General features: G+C 34.5%; 1 protein-coding gene across 1 annotated transcript in view; it reads left to right on the forward strand.

The window, feature by feature from the left end:
- Nucleotides 1-22150, forward strand: part of LOC126640159 (protein eyes shut homolog) — a 673551-nt gene that overhangs the window by 393947 nt on the left and 257454 nt on the right. Inside the window, exons 23-24 of the mRNA XM_050315721.1 lie at nt 4175-4365; nt 6076-6167. Coding sequence (XP_050171678.1) covers nt 4175-4365; nt 6076-6167 — 283 coding nt within the window. The remainder of the gene's footprint in view (nt 1-4174; nt 4366-6075; nt 6168-22150) is intronic.

Genomic DNA, 22150 nt, shown 5'->3' on the forward strand with positions numbered 1-22150 from the left:
TAAATGAGACTCATTTGAAAATAAAGTGAAACCTTTTAAATACTGATTGCAAATATGGAGTAGGTTATTGTATTTAAGGGAATTAAAAATAAAACATATGGATTATTTTTCTCTGGCTGTTTTTCATGACTTGCTGGAAAGATTGACCTTATTTTAGAATGCAAATGACAGTGATTGACATGACTCATTATATATGACATCTCAACCCTCCCCCTCCAGAATTATAAGGAAAATCAAAGCTGAGGTACTTTCAGCATATTGAGAGTAAAAAGAAAATGTTACATGGATAGGCCACATGAAATAGGGGTAAAAGTGGTAAAAAAAAAAAAGGCATCATATTACTAATATTATCTATTAACCCTGTTTTGATATTCTATGACATTAAAAAAAAACAGGGAGACATGAATTCTTTGTAGTTAGGACAGCAAAAGTGCTTCTACTGTGGTAAGATACCTATTTCAATTTAGGAATTCAACTTATTCTTCTATTATTCCTGTCTACAAAGTACCTGACTGTAGGCTCTAACCTCTTCATAAGATATTCCTCCTTAATGGCAGGACTGAGGCCCCCCATGCCTTTTTCATTCATATTTAGAGCTCTGCAGTCACTCCTGATGCACTGGGTTACCCTGGTATCGTTATTGGTGCCCACATGGAGAAGTTACAAGGGTTAACCGTGTGTGAGCTATGCAAACGTTGCTGGTCCCTGTGTAGAATCCCAAATCCTGACCCTACCAGACAGCCAACCGACCAGACAAGCCTCTGAGGACATCAGGTTGAACTGTCTTATTGGTGCCTCCACACCTCACAGAAAAGAATCTTCAGTAATGATCTCACTCATCTTCGCCCTCTTCTGCAGATACCAGCTATGGGCTGAGTTGGCTTTGAGGGGTCTCCTGTACAATCTTGTTTGCCTTCAGCAATACCCTGGTCAGCTGCAGGTCTGCTGGTCCATCACAAACTGTCCTCCTGCTACCAGAGATCCCAAGCTTCCAGACTTCCCTGTCTCAACAGCCCACACACGTGGGGACATGGCCTTTGGCCATGCCTGCCCTGAACCATGAGCACACCCCAGCTGAGGAAGCTATGGCAGTTTTTAGAGTGGAAACTAATGGGCTGTCCCAGGGGAAGCATTGCTCCTCGCATGCTGTTTGTTTAAGCCTGAGCCATTAACAGCCAATGGACTTTTTGTTTTGCTTTTCTGAAACTTTATTTTTTCGCTTGACATTCCTCAGTTTTGAAACAACTTTTGTATTAAAATGGTTTTATACTGTAAGAGATGTGTCCCTTCTTTATAAAGATAAATAAGAATTTCAAATAGAAAATTAATTGTTTGGATTTTTCATGACAGAGTTCTTCCCACAGGCAGTGATTTTTGAATTTTTTAAGATAATTCTAATTAAAAGAATAGCAAAAGATGTGATGGATGTGTTCAGGAAAAAGGGAAAACTGAAAGCTTGAACAAGAGTGTTTTGTTCCCAGGTGCAGCATAACAAAAGAAAATAGCAGAATAAAGAAAAAAAGCATCATCATAATCCTCTTTGTGCCTGAATGCCTACAAACTGCAGGGTGTGAGTTAGACATAGAAATATATAGAGACAAAAGTTCCATCACCAGGAGCACATGCTCATGGACATATTAAAAGTTTTTATGATCCCTACCTACCATTAAAAACCAAGAATTTAAACTGTGTAGCCCTCAAGAAGTTTTAAATTTGCAGATCTCCGTTCTGAAGCTGGTGCAGCTGAAACTCATTGGAATGGAGAAACCCAGTAGGCAGTGGCAAGAGTTAATGAACCATGACAATGAACTGGGTTGCAGATCTGCCTGTGTATCCACTTACCTTTACAGCTGGATCTCAAACCTTTTAACATTCTGACATTAACATGAATTCTTGTAAACAGAAAAACACAGAGAGCTGTACGTACACAGGGGAGCAAGCTACAGCTGAAAGGATTTTATAGGCCAAAGGGCTTTCCTGTGTCTTAGGAAAGCAAGCATTAGACATTCATGGTGAAAGATAAAATACAGCTTCAATTTTTCCTTTTTTGTTCTAAAGGCTTGGATGATGAGCAGTCTCTGTTAGGACAAAAAGCAATCTAGGAAGCCAGCTCTAGAGGTCAAATGAAAAAGCTGCATGTAGGTATAGCAGAAGGATTATAAGTAAAGCTTATGTTCTATAAGAAGAGATTGTGTACTGTTACAAACAATGTGAGAATCTTAATAGGTAAAGCCACACCAGTGGTTTATGTTAATAGCTATTGTGGAAAGGTATGTAGCCTATTTGTGATTTGAGTAGCACATTTTTGTGGGTTTCAAAGAAACCTGGAGCATGCTAAATATTCTTCAGTGCTTTCTCTCATTAATTCTTTCCATATTTATGGACATAGAGCAATTGCAGCAATTTTACTGCAGATAATTATTTTGTGAAGTTCTCTGTTCAGGAGCACAAACATATTTCCCAAAAGAAGCCAAACTAGCCTCAAACGCATGGAATAATGCATTGTGTTGTCTTGCAAGGCATCATCACTTGTGGACATGTAAATAGAAATGGATGTCAGTCAGAATAAAGTCCATTTTTTATCTGTAGTGCTTTGTGTACTTGCTGCAATTATACATAGAAATCTCAGTGTAGATGCCACTAGCTTGTGCTTGTTTAGGTTTTCTTGAAATTTAGTAGATAATGCAGTCTGGCCTCAGATTTAGATTATAGTTTTGGGGGTCATAAATAAATGGATTTGTTCCCACCTTTTTATTCTTCTCACAATTATCGATTTTACTCTTTTGTAAGATCTAGGGGCTCAGATGGCTTTTGTTAGCAAAGCACTGAAGAGCTGATGTAGTTTTGACCTTTTCTCACGTGTCTACTATTATATGCTGAACAATGCAGAAAAAAGCAACAAAACAACCCACCTCCAAAAAATTGAGAAAGTGACAGAAGGAGTTAGGACCGCAGGAAAGAGTTATTCTGTGCAACTTTGCTTTCTTTCAGTCAAGCTGATCTCCTAACTTGAGTCATGAAAAAGAGATATCAGTATATCTCTGATATATATATAAGAGGTTAGATATTCATATCTAAAGACTGTGGGGATAACTGAGAGGTTCTTGGAAGAAGCAAAACTATGTGCAGGGAGAGTTCAAGGCAAAAGGAATGAAAGAAAGATTTAGAGCTCAGTGGCTAGCTCAGGAAGGAAACCAAACAAGGTTTAGGTATTGGAGATAATTCTCTAAAACATTTCCTTAGAGAAATTGTCCTGTCTATAAAATTTAAGACAAACCAGACTTTTTAAAGATCAAATGCATTTAAAATTATAAGGGTTTTGTTGTTGTTGTTGTTTTTGGGGTTTGGGTTTGGGTTTTTTTTGCAACACTGGTCATTGATTGGTATCAAGGAAGGAAGGAGAGAGAAAAAAAGGAGAGGAAAGGGAAAGGAAAGAAAAAAAAAGGAGAAGAGAAGAGAAAAGATGGGGGAGAGAGAGAAAATAAAAATTAAAGGAGGTCCTTTTAAGTGTAGCTCTCTGTCATCTCTGATGGGCTTGAAGCCATGATTTCACATACCTTTTCCATTTAAATAAGAGCTGCATATGCCCTTGCAAGTTACAGCACAGGGTGCTAAAGGTTAAGAGGTATCTAGATAAATCAAACAGACAAGCTAGAGGTAGTCACAAAGGATATTTTCAGCTTTCACCCTAGCCCTACATTGTTTGTCTTAGAACAAAATAGTTGATGTATTTGAGATGTCACTTTCATAGTTAGACTGTAGAATGTCTTCCTCCCTTCCCAAACTGAATGGTTTCTTTAAAGATTTCTAACCCATTCATTCCTGGATCTAATTTTGATTAAACACCTAACTTTGAAAAAAACTTGACTTATGTTGAGCTACCAGATATGTACCAAGTGTGATCGTCTTCATAGTCTATTCTATAGTCATTCATTGATCCTAGCTTAATGCCTTCTTAATATAATTTGATAAAACCATTATGTCTAGTTTTATTAACATTTTGTGTTATCTTTGACAGAAGAAAACCAACATCAATTTTGAGATTCATGTCTGTCTCCTTGGCAGATGTAAAAAAATATCCTATATCTTTGCTACCACTAGCAGAATAAGAAAACAGTGTGTGAAGAAGAAAAATGTGTTAAAAACCTTATACCTCTCAAAATTCTATTTACAGATTTTAGTTATGCTCGCTATTATGGCAATTCTTACCTGGAATTTCAAGGCTTACATTTGAACATACAAAACTTCATCTATCTCGAATTTAAGACCTGTAATCCTCATGGACTCCTTTTAAATATTGAACAGAGCCCAGAAACAATACAACATTTTTTAATTCGGCTTTTCATCGATAATGGTACCTTACAGGTAAGGCCTCAAAATATCCCACTGAAAGAGAAGTAAATAAAAGTTAGGATCTGTAAAAATTTCAATATTATTTTTCTTTTTCTTACTGTAGAAGATAGTAAATAAAGCTACAGAGAGTCTTGACATTCTTTAGCATTTTAAGGAAGATAGTTATAAAACTTACTATCCGTTATGGCCAATTCATGACTAATACGATTGATATGTCTCATAAGAGTTGGGGCTTAAGGAAAATCCTATATTGATTATATTTGGAATCTCATACAAAAAGTACATATTAAAACACAGCAATAAAGAGTGTGGGGTTTGTCTTTAAAAGTGATACAAATTGAGTTATTGTATTTTGTATATGAAGCTTAAACTTACTGAACCTCGTGTACAGCTTCATTGAAATTATCATAAGGGAGGCTGTAGAACTGAGTGAAGTGTCATAGGAAAATTTACTGTGTGCCTCTGAGTAGAAACCTTTAACTTCATTTATTACTTAAATCACAGTTCCATAGGATCAGAAAAAAAATTTGCTTGGCTTTCATGGTCAGCCTAGGAATATATTTGTTTATAAACTATAAGGAATGAATTGTGACCATGGTATATCTTTGACTTTGAAAAATTCTTCCTTCCTTTCTGAGGAAGATCTAAAGCTTGAGCTTTATGAAGAGATAGGCAGATACTAAAGAGGCTATAAAAAGATATTAAAAGAAAAATTAATTTTCTCACAATGGATATTCCTGCTAAAAATGTCCAAAATTTACCTGTAATTATATTCTTCTTCTGTAAGAACCATGAAATGATTGTTAGAAACAGTATATTTGAATTATATTTGCCTTATGTTTAAAAAGCACGACCATACTAAATAGATATATGAAGATAAACAGAAAAAGAAGAAAATAGTATTTTTCTTTATTTTTTTTTAATATTGTGATTTACTGTCTTTTGTTATATTGTGACTATCTTTATCCAGAACAAATGAGATTAGTCATGGGCAGGAAGTTATCCAAGGTTTAGAAAATGTTGACAGCTTTAAGTTCATCTTACTTGTGTTCATGGTAAAGTAATGATGCAGAAAAATATTTTTCTAACATATCATAAGCACCATAAAATATGAAAGTACTTTAATTGACACAAATCTATTCAGAGATCCCAGTGTGTCATGTTAAAACTAATTGAATTCACTTAATCATTCACAAAGCTGGTCAATTAAATGTAGATTTAAAGCCCAATGAACAAATGGTTCTAAGCTCACAATCAAGTTACAATTACAAGCAGACAAACCATGAAATCAAGTGCTTGTTCACATTAGTATAGGAAATTAAATGGTGTTCCAAAATGCTCAAGCCTGCATGCTACATTACATGTTTGGAAGTGTAAGGAAGCCATAAAACGGTAAGTAAAACTCACCCGTGGCCAGTGTTAATTTCAGATGGGTTGCAGATGGTCAGCTTCTTTGCAATTCAGAACCATAATATCTGATTGTACAATACACAGAGATTAAAGCATTTTCATGCAGGGTAGGAAGCATGTATGTGCACTTGTATATTTCTGGGACGATAGGCTTCCTGATCCAGAATTTTTAATGAAACATTAGTTTTGCTTGATACGCATGACATCCTTCAGATTTTTATGAAACCATCTGCTATTTTAAAATTCACATTTCTAAGCCTTCAATTGTTTAAGTATTAGAAATAATGTAATTAAAACTTTTTCCCACTACAGTACCAGTTTTCATGTGATGAAGCAGCAGAAGTCAAAAACATCACTACCACTGCTAGAGTGGACGATGGACACTTGTATCATGTGCAAATTAGGTAAGTTTACTGTTGTCTATATTTATAACTGTTTCAAAAATCTTGTAGGTTGGGTAGTTAGTAAATTGCAAAGATATTAAACCTCATTAACTATGAATGATACCTGAACATGTGCAATAAAGTCATGTTATGGCAGTGTGGATGACAACGCAGCCTTGGAAAGAATTTTAAAAGTACAGTACACTTGGACAGTGCTCATCACATCCCTAATGTGTTTAGTGGAAATAAATTTATTCTCATTGAAATCATGTACCATAGCAAACATAAACATGCAGTCAGGGAAGATACTGCGCAGTATGTCCAAACTACTCAATTCCTGAAATATCTGAATTTCCAACAATGAGAGTGTCACTAATAGAAAAATCTTGGAAATGAAATAGATAGGCAGAAGCAGCATCACGACTTTCATTGCTGTCACTGACTTGCAACTCATAATAGGATATATTATTCCTGTGAAAGTATCAATACTTGCAACTGAAGGAGAATAAAATGAAAAGAAAATTATATAGGTAGTAAGTTCTTTGTACATAGATGTGTCTAATGACCAAATATCTGTGCTGATAGAATCTACAACCTCAGAAAAGAAATTCTTAGTTTCAGTTTATAAGACAGTTAGGTACCTAGTGAGCTCTCCAGGTGCCTGGTTCCTATCAGGCAGCTTGAAATAGGTACAAGTCCTCTTGTCCAGCAAGAAGAAAGAAATCTAGCTGTCTACTTGTCTCTCAGGAGTAAATTACTTCTTAAAAAGTTTGTGGAGAAGTACAGGAGGAACAAAAGCCTTTTACTGGAATAAGTCTTCTACAGCTATATCTGTCCAAACATAGTTAAATGAAGAACTTTTTCAGGGCAACAATGGGAAACTAGTGGTGAGTGTATCCACTGTATTATACCTTGATGCCTCAGGTATGGCTGAGAGTAGTCAGTGAGAAGGACCACAGCTGGTTGCTGCATTTCAGCTGTCATCTCTTTCATCATTTTTTTCCAGCATGGTAAACCACATTTAAGCTCCAGACCACACAGTAACATCACAAATTAATGCAAGGAACAAAGGCCAGTAATTCACTGCACTTGTGTTTGTCATCCAGAAAGCAAATACCATAAACCAAACCATGCTAATGGAAGTTAAAAGCAAATGTAAGCTCCCTCGTACCAGAAAGAAATAAAACACAGCTATCTCTTACGTCACTGATAAAAGTAGGATTCTCTAAAATCCAATAACACGTGCAGTCCTGATTATAACTCCCTTTCCATATCAAAATAGAGAAGGCAGATTTTAAATTATTTTTAGACAAGAGATATAAATATCATAAAGGCATTAAGCAGCTTCTGTATGAATAGTGACTCAATACTCAAGTACTCTGTAAGTCCATTAAGTACAACTAAGGGAGAATGCCAAAGTGCAAAAGAAAGTGGATAAGTACTGGAAACATAAAATTTCTAGTTGGTTAACTAGTTTAAATCTATTAGAATTCAGTTGTTATTCTTTTTTTGTTCATTTTAAGAAAGATTTAAGATCCTGAAGAAAATAAAAGTATGAATACCTGAACCCTCAGCAATGTGGGAGAATTTAAGAAAATCAGCCTTTCCCCTGGTGCTGGAGCATTAGAACTGCCATGTCATGGTCATCCTTCCGAGATCCATTAATTACCCTGGTGCAATTTTATTTTATGCATTTGAGAAGGAAATAACTTGAACCTGTAAATCAACCTATGATAATAGCTGGAAAGAAAAACAAACTAATTTATATTTTTTCTATTTTTTATTAGACTCTATTTTGAGCCTAAAAAGAAAGGAAGAAAGAGCTATCTTTCCTTTGCAGAGAAAATACATCATGTCAGGACAGCTCAGGAAATGGACCACACTGATTTTTGCTATTGAAAAAGGAGGAATGCATACCATTTTTGTGATTCAGATTGATTACTGAGCAATTAATAGTTAATCCTTCTATTCACTTTAGAAGACTGGAAACAGTTTTGGACACTGTTTTAAGATGACATTCTGCAGATGAAAACAAGTTGGGAGAGAGTGTTTATCAGGGAGGGTAGGAGGGCTGGAGGGTAGGAGGGCTCTGCAGAGGGATCTGGGCAGACTGGATTGATGGTCAAGGCTAATTGTATGAGTCTTACAAGAAATAGCTGAGGGAGTTGCAGCTGTTTAGCTGTTTAGCTCCTGAAAGGAGGCTGTACTGAGGTGGAGGTCAGTCTCTTCCCCCAAGGATATTAGGTTGGATATTAGGAAAAGAAAACATTCACAGGAAGAGCTGTAAAGCATTAGAGCAGGCTGCCCAGGGAAGTGGCTGAGTCACCATTCCTGGAGAGATTTAGAAGTCATGTAGATATGGCAGTTAGGGCCATTGGACTTGGCAGTGCTGGTTTAATAGTCAGACTTGATGGTTTTAAAGACCTTTCCCAACCCAAACAATTCTGTGATTCTATGATTATAACATTTAAAATCTTAGTGATACAGATGTCAGAAAGATTTGGAATTGTTTCTTACTGTCATCTCATGCATTTTCACATGTGCTTCAGTTAATTAAAAAAAAATGCTGTATATATAAGAGCTTTACATGTTTTTTTCTTTATTGAAAATTACATATATATTGTTGACAATTGGCTTCGATTGTCAGTGTCACCATTGTTAATCTGGAAATATGTATTACTTGTATAAAGCTAGCATTTAATCAACTGCAAAGTAATACAGTGTAGTGAGACTAAATAACTTTGGTGGGAAATTACTGTAACTTATTCAGCAACTTTCTAGAGCTTTGAAACATTTACTCTTTTAGGAACTGATTTTCAGTGAGATAAGCAAGTTTTGAACAATGGTATCTGGGAAGTTGGTGAGGGCAAGATGGGAATATAAGAGATACTGCATATTCTAACAGTGGATGTGCAGAGCATGGAATTTTTTTGTTGTGCATATGTTAGGTATTATGAACAGACATCATGGATAATAATAATAAAAAAATAGATTTTGTAATATTTTTTGAAAGAAAATGTTAATTCCTATTACTTAATGTAGTCCTAATTGTTTGGAGCTCTTTTAAAGTAGTCCTATGATGGAAAATTTTTTGTCTTTCCAATTCACTAAAAGCAATGCATTTCAGCTACTGAAGATAAGGCATCTTCAAAGAATATACTACCTTTACAATTTTGTATTAAATTAAAGAAGTAGACTTAAAAGTAGTGAGTGTTGAGTAATACAAGTTGAAATACAGTGAAAATTAGATAGTGATAATATCTTCCTTTTCTGCTTACAGAGGAACATTTTATTACTTCCTTTATCCAAAAGAAATAATTACTGGTGGGAATAAAAGAAATGTCACACCTTCTAATATTTGCAAATAAACATGCATATTACTGTCAGACTGTGCTTTATGCAGTTTTCATAGTTCACCAGATTAGTAATGCTATAAGTAAATTAACAGCATTACTGAAGTTCATTTTCATTATGATAGAAAATTTTGACTACAACAATTATAATACTTTATTAAATTTGGATATAATACAAGGATTGCATTGGCATCAAAATCTGAGATAACTTGAACAATTTGGGATAGGATATAACATTTTGCAACAGATTTGTGTAATTATTAATATAATTTAAATATTAATCTAATTTATGGCATTGGCTGCTAAAACCAACACATTACCAAGGTTTACCTCAGAGCAAACCTTGCAAACTCTCAGTAAACCTTGCAAACTCAGAGCAAACTCTCAGCAAATGCCTGAGAGTTCCATTTTAGATGTAAAATACCATAGTTGTGTATGAAGTCTATTAATGAAAGTCATTGCAGCTGTTTCATTCATATTTCTGACTATCATTTTGGTTTTCTTAAGAATGTTACCAGGGAAGTGACAAATGCAGTGAAAAATGGATATGGGCAATATACCACAGGAATTAGATTTCTGCAGGATATTATGAAGGGTAGGAAATTTTAGACTCACACACTGGAAAGTTACATGTTTGGTTTTCCACTGAAGATACAGTTATCTGACTGGCAATAAGGGGGATGTTCTACCACAATCTTCTGATTCCAGCCCTTAACTACCTTCATGAACTGCTTTAAGATTTACCTTTTTCAATCTTTGTCACCAAAACAAGTTCATAAAATGACATGTATTGCAGAAACAAGTCAAACTGCAGCAGCAGCAATATTAGAAATTTGCCTTTTCTTGGTCCACTCTTCTCCATTTCAGCAGCAATTCTCTCGATACTAATAAAAATAGTTTCCTCAATTAAATAAAAAAATTATTTTAATTTTAATCTTAAATCACAATTGCCCATTGTTTTAGCAAATCTATCCACTGTTAAATTGGTTATGCAGTAGATGTCATGAATAGAACTTCTTTCTTTAATGTGATTCTATCCACTTTGAAATTTATTTTTAATCAACCAAGACCATTTGGATTAGAAATCTGGTGTAGGTGTTCCATCAGTCTGAAAACTGACTACAAAATCTGGCAATTGCTTTTTAAAGAGTAATTTGAGCTTTGTAGTAGTTACCTACAGGACTTTTGAGGATTGATTTTCTTGCTTTAGAGATGTAAAACTTTTTGATTCCTCTAGTAAGAAAAAGATCTTTCTAATCATGCCATATTGCAGCATATGCTCACTCTGGAGTTTGTATGTTGGTTGTTTGAGCCAACTTTTTACGAAGGTCTGAGAAAATCAGTATGGTGCAAAATATGCTGTATTATTCTCCTTCAGAACATGTTACAAAGCTCATATTTTCCCTTGGGCTTTCAGGCAGGTTAGATAAGCAGATGATAGATAAAGTGGTTAGCAAAACCTGCAGATGCTTCTCTGGTTTTGTGGTCGGGGTTTTTTCTTTGTTGTTGTGTTTTGTTTTTTTTTTTTTTCTTTGGCTCTTTTTATTTCACTTTCATTGCAAATTTCTGTTTTTATTTTATCACAAAGGTGCAGAACATTGACCTTCATTGTTAACATAACAGCATGTAGGTGAAGAAGTCATTCATCTCTTGTGTCATGTACCGTGTAAATGTCATCTACTTTTCTTAATGAAAACATATTTAATGGGCCATATCCTCAAAAAACAGTGTAAGTCACAAGATATTATTAGCAATGGCTGCTGCTTAATTAGAAAAGTGTATTATATATTAAAAAAAATACAGTAAGAAATATATTCTTGGTAAAAAATAGCTTCAGGGCCTTTTTATTTTCTGGACCGTTCCCATGGAAGCTATCAATGGATTGGCATCAGCTGCAAGATGTTTGTTGAAATACTTGGAACATAGCAGAGTTAAGCCTGGTTTATATTACTAGTACAAAAAATTTAAGAAGTTGTTGCATCTGTAAACTGGCCACTGACAGAGTCCCACAAACATACTTTGTTAGCCATGGATATACTGGTCTTTTTTTCAGTTCCTCCTCAAATATCTAGTGTAAAATTAATGTGAAACAACACAAGTACTGAATTACCTCATAATTTCTAATTTTTATATGGTCTGAAACTTTTCCCAGCTCAATGGAGCTTACTTGGAAAAAATCCAGTTTATTACGATTAGTCCAATCTATTTATGACATATTAACACTGATAATAAAATGACAGTTATATTTCCTAAATTCATCTGTATCTCTTGTCCTAATTAGGTTATATCTGCTACTTAATGTACAATATACATTGCAGAGATGCTAAGTCAGTGAAAAAAATGATTGACAATACAGTTTAGATAAAGAGGTATTTTCATTTAAAATGGAATGAAAATTATGAAAAATTTGGAAATATTGTCAAGACTTAGATTTACAAGGTGGAAAATAAGAATGAGTTGATCATGAAATATCAAGAAAATGAGGAGGATTCTTTTATCAGAATGTTTTGGACAGAGATAAAGAAATTTAACCTAAAACACTTATGGTAGCTATCACACAGAAAAACAGGAAGAAGTGAAGAATATCCTCTGAAAAGGGTATTACAGAATATTTCTGAAAGGGAAGAGATGCTGGCTTTGCAATAGAAAGGATTTACTTTTGGCACAAGTAGCTCAAAAATGGAAAGCTAATTTCTAGGGGTTGAAGATTCCTGTTACACAGTGACACTACTACTGCAGCTAGCAGAGCATGTCAGTGCCAAAGAAACAGTAATACTGGATTGAAGTAATAGAATCCAAAGAGGCTCTGATTTATGAACTGTGAGACTGAAATCAAATAAGAATCAAAACACACTAAATAGACGAAAAGTTTTGAAATCTTGCTAGGTAAAATATATGTGCTTTCTAGTTCATTCTGCTACCTTGTACCATACACTTAGAGAGAATTAATTAGATTTTAATCCTTTCACAGATAAGTTGAAAGGGAACCAAGCCAATAATATTCCCTCCTGTGACTAATTTTATTGCTTACTTTATCTCATAGATACTTTTTAATTTCAATGTACTTTATCTTCCTGTTTGGCAGTTAAGTGTTTAATATAAATGATGGTGCTTCTTAGGAATAAATGTTCAATCAATAACAGTTTTCAGCTCATATTGTATTTTTGTTCAAAAACCTAATATGAGTCTGGACACTGCAACAACCCCATGCAGTGCTACCAGTTTGGGATGTCTGCAAAGCTGCCCAGAGGAAAAGGAGCTGGGGGTGCTGGTCAACAGCCAGCTGAAAGTGAGCCAACAGTGTGCCCAAGTGGGCAAGAAGGCAACTGGCATCCTGGCTTGAACCAGATATAGTGTGGCTAGCAGGACCAGAGCAGCAAATGTCCCCCTGGTAGTCAGCACTGATGAGGCTCCACCTCAAATCCTCTATTTGGTTCTGGGCCCTTCACTGTAAGAAAGGCATTGAGGTGCTGGAGCATGTCCAGAGAAGGGCAAAGAAGTTGGTGAAGGGTAAGGAGTACAAATCTTTTGGGAAGTGGCTGAGGCAGCTGGAGTTGTTTAGCCTCTAGAAAAGGAGGCTCAGGGGAGACCTCATCACTCTCTACAACTACCTGAAAGGAGTTTGTGGTCAGCTGGGGCTCAGCCTCCTGAGAGGCTGAGGAACAGGAACAGGACAAGAGGAAATGGCCTCATGTTGAACCATGGGAAGTTTAGGTTGGATATTAGGAAAATTTCCTTCACAATAATGGTTTTTAATTGTTGGAAGAGGCTGTCCAGGGAAGTGGTTGAGTCAGCATCACTGGAAGTATAGAGATGAAAGATGTTTAGAGGTGGTGCTTAGGGACATGGGGAACTTTGCAGTAGTAGGTTTGGTTTGACTCGATGATCTTAGAGGTCTTTTCCAACTTAAGCAACTCTATTATTCTATGATAATCCTCCCTCTTTAAGGAGTTAGAGCACTATGGAAATAATGCCTTTGTGGATGCTAGATACACAGATAAGCAAAACAGATAAAAACACTAAAAACACAGATAAGCAAACTGATCCATAAATAGATTGAATACTGAGAAAGCATTGATGATATCTGCTTTTGAAGAAATATTAAGGAAAGTGGTAGGCCATCAGTGAATTTATACTTACCCAGTTTGCTTTGTAAGTAAGCACGGACTTCTGTAGCTGAAGAAGATTTTTGTGTACAGAAATAAGTTTAATTTCTGTGTACAGAAGTAAGTTTCAAGTACAGTGTATCACTGCAGTAATCTTCTATTAATCTTAGATATTTTCAAAATACTAGCTAGGTTGAATTGTCTTTTTCTGAAAAGAGAACATATTAAACTTTAATGGCAGAACTACTCTATCATAATTACAGGTTCTACTATTTGAATTGTATTGTACTATTTGAAAGATTTTTTTACCTCCTAGATATCCTTGCACCGCAAAACTCAAGCTCTGTTATTTGAGACAGGTAGGTCCTAGAGAATGGAGAAACAAAATTATATTTTATTTCTATATTCAAAAATTGTTAATTTTCTTCCTTACTTACAATTGCCTTTCTTTGTTTGTCTTCATTAGAAAAAGCAAAGAAACAACATGCCCTCTCTTACTGACTGCTGCATTTCACTAAATACCATATCTGTTGGAGATATTGTCTCAACAATTTATGTATTTGCTGGAGGCTTTTCCTCAGGACATGTCCTTAGCTGGTTCTCAGTTTGAGAGTATTTAAATCCTGTTCTATCCCATGAGATCTATGCAATATCTCTTAACTCTGTTGTTCACATGATTAACTTCACAGAACATTCATAATTTTCTTATCAAAACAACCCGAGTTGATAATTTTTAAAACAAAGTAGTAACAACATCAGCTGACATATTTTTATACATTTTAAATAATTTTTCCTCATAAAAAGCAGTAGAATGTAACAGTATCTTATTTCTGTAGGGATTTTGTTTTGAGGAAAGCAGACCTAAAATATATAATGCACACAATCCAGTACTTTCTTTTATACACTTACATGTGCTGAGAGCTTTGATTTCCTAATCAAAGTGATTTTTAAGAACTCAGGGTTTCACATGTGATAACAATATATTTTATACAATGGATACATATTAATAAGGAGTAAATATACCAGCTATCACAAAGAAAGCTTAGTGAGAAAAATAACAGTGTAGGAATTAAAAAATATTTTATAGAACTTCTTTTTCCCTCTATGGATGAACATGTTACATCATTTGAACACAGCATCACAAGGCACCATAGGCTACCATTTCTATCTAAGACAAAATTTCTAAAATTTCTTGGGTTTAGAGTTTCAGGCCACACTCATCTGACCACCAAGAGACCACTAGTTTGACCTCTTCTATGTCATAAATAACCAATATTTTGTTCAGAAAGACATAAACTTCAATTAAATCAAACCCTTCTATTTCTTAAATATTTTCCTAAGATACACTTTACTGTGGTCACCTCTTCCCAAACCCGTAGCAATGGTGGGTAATTTATATGTACAGATCATTCTGTCTGACAAACCCCAGCCAGTATTTCAGTGAAAAGCTGAAAATAAAATTTGGGTCAAGATTCCCTTATGTCCCTGCTAACCCTATGTCTCAGGTATGTGGCCCTGACTGTGAGAGCAAGCAATGATAGACATCTGAGAGGTGTAATTCACTCTCACCTTAAAGATTTTTTTACCTCCTAGATATCTTTGCACCGCAAAACTCAAGCTCTGTTATTTGAGACAGGTCCCAGAGAATGGAGAAACAAAAATCATTAGCCAGTTCTACACATTGCATCCAGAAGCCTGAAGGCATAAATTTTTATTAAAGTCATTGTACTGCGGCAAACGTGAGGTGGCATGAGTATTTGAAAGATGATGCAAGCCATCCTTTTCTCCACTGAAGGAAGAGGGATATGCAGAGAGCAGAACAAGCAGTACAGCTGTCTTGTTTATTCAGACAGTGCTGTGTGAATACTGTTACTTCTACTTAGTAAGAAAGAAGCTGTCTCTCTACTTTATCCCACATGATTCCCTTTCAATCTGAGTTATCTGGAGTCAGAGAGATTGCACCTCTTCTGAAAGCAAATAAGCTTTGTCTCCCTGAAGGACAGGATGGAGCTTGCAGAGTCTGCAGCAACAGCGCAGACTGAGAAAATCCTGGGAAAAAAAAAGCAGCCAGCCTGCTGTAGGTGGCAAGCTCTAAGGGGAGCCTTGTAAGGACATGGAAGGAGGGAGATTTTGTTTAGGACCAACTGTATATAGTGAAGTTAGAGAATAAGTTTGCTTTCAAGGCTTTCATTAAATCTATCACACTTATTGCTACATTTTCATTATTTAAAAAGTAACCCATTAAAAATCTGATTATCTCGTGTGATAAATAAAGTCTGTCCTTAAAGAGGGGGCTCATTTATGGGGTTTTTTTGAGCAATCATTTTAACAAAAGGGGGACAATTCAGAATACCTTCAAAGGGAGACATGGCCTCAGTAGACATGGTTGTTTTTACCATATTTAAACCACTTTATTCTCCTTCTTTCTTTTTTTTGGTTACTAACTAATGTTGCCAGAGATTATATAGAGTCCTCTACCTAAACTGCTAGTCAAACCACACCTATAAATGTATAAGAAATGCCAGTGAGATGATCCAGGCTCCACAATAGCTGTTGTACATATTGACAGTCCTCCATTAACTTCAGAATTTCTCTAAAATGTTAGCTTGACTCTAGTCTTCTTAAAATGATCAATTTGTTTTTTCTTTCAGAAACAAGATCTCTTCAGTAAACAACTATGGTGTTATACTGTTGATGATACATGATCACAGTCCTTTTGAACACTATGCATTAAAGATATCAGTTCTGCACTGCCAGACATGGAGGAATACCTTTTGCTATTCTGAAGTCACTACAACAATTACTTTCTTCATTCTTTAAGAACTAAGATTTCACAGAGAAAGGAATAAGGGAAATGGACAAAACCTAGAAAAGATGACGGGGAATCTTGATATTAATATTTCCATATCTTGCAGTTATTTTTCAGAAATTGAGAATAGGGAAAGTGGACTTTCTGCTTACATATCTGTCTCAGTATACAAAAGAACTTGCACTGATCAAATCTTCTAACAAAACAAAAGTATAAAACTTACTGCACATTTTTGCAGCTAAATAACATTATTTTATTTTGTATCAATGCAATGTTAGAAAAATCCACCTTAATGGAAACAAAAAGCCATCATGAAATTGAAGTTTAATATGTTGTGCATGTTTTTTAATGTGCATGCTGCACAGAGTGGCTATTTTTCACAAACTTTTTATGAGGCAACAGAGAATAAGCAACTACCTTTTCCTAACAATGTCATTGAATGTGGTGGATTTAATTATACTAAATTGATCATAATAACAGTTAATAGCGATTTAATGCCACCAATTAGTTTGATATAAACTGTTGTTTTACAGTCTCTTTAAGATAAAAGCTTACTTAGTCATGCCACATCTTGGGTATAAATCACATTCTACATATTCTCAGAACTCTGCAATCAAAGGAGACACTCAGACATTAAAATTTAGAATCCTGAAAGAGACAAATCTGTTGTGTATAGTGATATATACTTGTTCAGATTATTTACCTAAATAAATACTAACAATATTCCTGTCATAGCCACTTTCTTTTGCATCGGATCTCAGAAGAGATCATTAGTGTCACTTGAAGAGAATGAAAATTTTCTACTTCTGAAACAACTTCTTGCAGAGATAAAAACATAAAAACAGTAAAGTAGGACTCTAGTAACAGGCAACATACATAAACTTTATTCTATATTATTTTCTAAGGAATATCAAAGCATACTTATGGATACTAAAAGTGCATTCGATGTTCTTTGGCTGCCTTGGCACAATTTCACAAGCATAGATATTATATTAAGGAGAACACAGACAGGGTATAGAGATCAGAAATAATGTTGGCCTGCAGAGTTGATGTAAATAGGAATTTCCACCATGTAATTATCTTCTTATTCAACAGCCTCTTTCAGTTTCACTATAAATTAGTGTTGCAAGTCTAGATCCAACTCTAAACTTTCTAGGGTCTGAATGCTTGAATACAGTACTCTCATTTGAGCCAAGCTTTTCACTAAATGACACTTCATTTACAACTACATCAAGTTTAAATAAGTGTATATTGTTTTCTAAGTTTAATGTCTGTAAGTAGTATTTAAGGTTGGTATGGTGAGAGCAGCAAGAAAACTGAAGCAGGAAAATGCAAAGACAGAAAGGACTAGAGGCATAGATCGTTGTGGGGTGTTTTGTTTTGTTTTGTTTTGTTTTGTTTTTTTTCTTTTCTCTAGCTAAATCTATAGTAGTAAATAAAACTGAAATCTGAAGTCTGTTCTCTGGACCTGAGGCTAACTAGGTCCCAGGTCATGTCTAAAAAAATAACTGTGACAAAATATTTTGTCAACATGAGTTTGGAATGATTGCTGAATTGCACTAACACGGAACCTTTTGAGTTTCATAAGTGGAGGTGATAGCTAACCTCGGCGGCAACTGTAACAGGAGCAGTGATGACTTTGTAAAAATATGGATGATTACATGTCAGGATTTGAACTTATACTGTGGACCTATTTAGTGTAGTAGTGTAAGTGTAACCTCCCTGAAAAGAAAATGGGGTACTGTATTTATTTATTCTTTAGAATATGAAACAAAGTTTATTTCCTCCCCATCTTATATTATGAGAGAAATTTACATAATTTCCTTCATTTTTTGTTATTTGTTTAGTTAAATTGTGTTCTAAGGCCAAACCAAGAAATCAGCTTTGGGCCCTGTAAATATGAGTCTGCTCATATGAGAAAAAAATAGATTGTTGGCTCATTAGTTCATCAGCAATATGGAAGTGTGTGTTACCTGGTGTCTCAGTAGGGCAGAGTCAGCACCGATAGATTTGAGCAGTCTAAAATAGTGCATCTTGCTGTAGTGTGAAAATTTAATGACTGTGAATGTAACTGGTATATATTCTATCTAAATAAATGCACTGCAGGCAATAAGAGATTCTGCCTTATTCTGTAAATAGTAGTATGGGATTGCAGGGGTTTGGTGAAGAAAGTGTCTCAGGATTGTAGAATCATAGGATAATTCAATGCAGAAGGGAATTCAAGTGGTCTCTAGCCCTACCTCATGCTCAAAGCAGGAACAGCCAAGAGCTCAGACCAGGCTGCTCAGGGCTTTATTCAGTCATGTTTTGAAAATCTCCAAGGGTAAAACCTGCACAACCCTACTGATTGGAGAGGTCCAGATGTTCCATTCCTGTACTTGCCTCAAACACCCTTGCAAAGCTTTGAAGATTTCAAACCACTACTGAGTCAAAATTGATGCCACCTTTTAAGCGTGCATTAAGAAAATGTATCTGTTAACTATCAGTGACAATAGGTTTATTGTTTTGTTGCAATTTTACAGAAATAAACATTCTACTACAAGGAACAGTTTGAGTATGAAACCAGAAAATAATACTGAGTGAAAAACAGAAGAAAATGTGGGTTTTTAAGCTACGAAAGCTGTAAAATAATAATTAAATGTAATGAAAAATGTTCTCAGCTTTAATTAAACAATTGCCTTCAATAAAAAAATAAAAATTCTTTGCTTCTGGGCATTCACAACTTATATTTGACATAGATGTTTCCAAATATCTTGTCGCTTTTATTTAATTGACTGAATTCTAATATTACATCCTGAATAGTTCAGTGGTTGTTAGTTAATGGCTTATTGTTGTTTAACATTCAAAGGTCACATTCAGAGTGAAATTTCTAGAGACAAGCAAAAGTTTCAGTCTTATTTCTAGAACAGATTTCCCTTTCCTATCAGAAAAAAAACAGATTCAAGAATTTTATTTCCAGCAAGGCTACACAGCATGACTGACACTTAATACTTTATCTGAACATCCCCCTTTTCCTCCTCCTCTTCCTCCATTTGTTTTGTTACCTTTTTGACATTTTATGATAATCCCAAAAATGTCATTTAATTATCACTGAAAAATGTCAGAAAGTAAGGACATTATGGAAAAGGATTTGGATTTCATACACACACTGTCATGTTTAGGTACTGTTATCCAGCAGTTATCAAATTATTGCCTGACCTTTCCATCCTTCTAACCTGCGAGACATTAGGCAATGGATTTAGTACTGTTTGGACAGAATTCATCTTCAGGTTATAATTAATAGTCCAATATTTAATCATTACATTTATGTGATTACAAATGAGGAAACTGTGAGCTATTGCTGCTGGCTTGGACTGAGGCACAATTACTGGTAGCTTACCTAGCAAAAGTGCTTGAGAGTTGCTATATGCATTTCCACATTTATAATTATGCAAAAAGCTCTGTCATCTTACTTGACCTTTAAAGCACCAATGTGCTGATTGTAGAAAAACTATTCTAAAAGACTGATGGAAATTTCATAGAGTGCATATATAACACAGTGATTGTATCATCAGCAAATGCTAAACAATAAGTTTAAAGTTGTTATTCTAATTTGGTCAGACCTGGCTAGATTCAATCAAACACAATCAGAGGTGCATGGCTGACATTATAATAAGCTTAGGGTGAAGGCAGCTCATGCTTTGAATTGCATGAACTCATTTTCTGACAAATACTGGGAATTAATTTCAAACTTTTTTCTATATAGGCACACAAAAATACTTCTGCATATCAATCACATAAGCTATTAAAGACAAGGTAACAAATCTGTGTAAAGCTAATGTGAGAAGAACTACATTTGTAAATAGGATGTTTGTGTGATAGAAATACATACATGGTCATGCAACAAGTTGCAGTGTTAACATCTCAAAATATGTAGAAGTAATAATAATTAAAAAAGACAACAACAACAAAGAACAACAACAAAAAACACAGAAAGGAAGATGTTTGAGCAGGTTTACTTCATTTAACACATCTGTGAATTAGTTAAAAAAAAGCCTGTCAGTTCCATTCTTGACTTCTTCCACTCCATCTTAAGAATTAGGTTACATTAAAACAAGTCTGATTTAAAGTGTTTAAGAAATATTGCTATCTTAAAATTATACTTTTATTCATGATTACAATATCATTTTATCAGGAAGGGAAGAAATTTTAGATATTTAAAAAAATCTCAATTGTTTCCTTAGAACTCTCACCTCAGCTTTCTTCTGTCGAATGAAGATATCCAAGATGTCACACTGGGTTCAATCCTTAGGAAAACCTACCAAATCATAACAAATAGAGCTACACAGAATGTATGTGTCAGTTACACACATTATCAGCAAACTTCCTTTGTAATCCAATAATGAAAATAGTGTGATGTAGAACCTTGTATGTATGCTTAGACATACAGCCATTGCATAATATCTACAAAATATGTAAGGAAAACATTCCTTTCCTTGATTGCAGGTCTAGATACATTTAGCTCCTTTTTCTCATTCATGGTAGCTATTAATTAACAAGATCAGAAAAACTTGAGAGGAGAAAAAAATTCCATAAACCAATCCATTAAAAAATTATTTTTTAGTCCAAAGAATCAAAACTCAAATTTATTTCTTTATATTATTTTTATTTTAGCAGCAAAACAATTTTTTTTTTATTCTTCACCCAAAGTTATTTACCATAGTATGGATGGGCCATTTTTCTTACAAAAACATTTACAGACCTTTCTGTTAAAGAGATAAAACTATGATTGCATAATTTTCTAAAAGTATCTCAAAACAGAATTACAGTGAAAACATAAAGAACTGTTTGCAAATGTTATTAATTTTTACTCTCAGTCCTCTCACTCAGTCCTCTCAGTCAAAAAACTATTGAAGACCTTATCAAATAATATGTGAGAAATCCTTTATATATCATCATCTGACAGAAAATAAGCAAGAAAACTTAATAAGGAACAAACGCTCTTTTTGTAACTAAGAAGTTTCAGAAGATAATTTTACATTGTCAAAGCTAAACTGAATCATACTTTATGTATAGAATTATATTTAAATTACGGACTGTTGCTGTAATAGAGCTGTAATTTTGGAGTTGTTTTCCTTCTGGTTTTGGGAGTGTTTCCTGAATATGCTATTTTCACTATTTTTATGGCACCTATTTTACAAAGGCACTTGAGTGTATTTAAGCATATTGAACCCTGATTTCTTTCATGTAAACAGAGATTAAGCTGAAAGAAACTTCTACATAAGAGACTTGTTTGGTTCTGATATTTCTTCACTGTTCTTTCTTATAAGAAGATAAAGTGCTAACTGCCAGTTGGTTATTGGAATGTAAATGACCCTTGCATCATTAAAAACTGAAGGAAACCAAATTGTTTGCTTAGTGCCTTCTGTTTATTGTTGAAAATTTATGTATTTTCTTAAAAGCAACACTTTAAAGAGGATGTTTGGATGGGAGAGGGAAATGGGAATGGATATATTAATTTCAGGGCCTGAAATTACTGCCTTCAGCTTTAGGAATGATGTTTTTGATGATAAGTATTACATATAATAGTGAAATTTCTAAAATGCTGTTTGTTTTAAATTCATTTTGTAGGTTTGTTTTTGGTTTTGTTTTTGTTTTGTGATGAGAAAGAAGGTTTTTTAAAATATTTGAGGTCAAGAGGTGGGTTTTTTTTCAAACTACAAAGCCTTCTTGTTGTTGTTAAAAATTACCTATTTT

The sequence above is a fragment of the Myiozetetes cayanensis genome, unplaced genomic scaffold, assembly GCF_022539395.1.
Source record: "Myiozetetes cayanensis isolate MyiCay16 unplaced genomic scaffold, myiCay2020 scf2-11, whole genome shotgun sequence".
NCBI classification, from domain to species: Eukaryota; Metazoa; Chordata; class Aves; order Passeriformes; family Tyrannidae; genus Myiozetetes; species Myiozetetes cayanensis.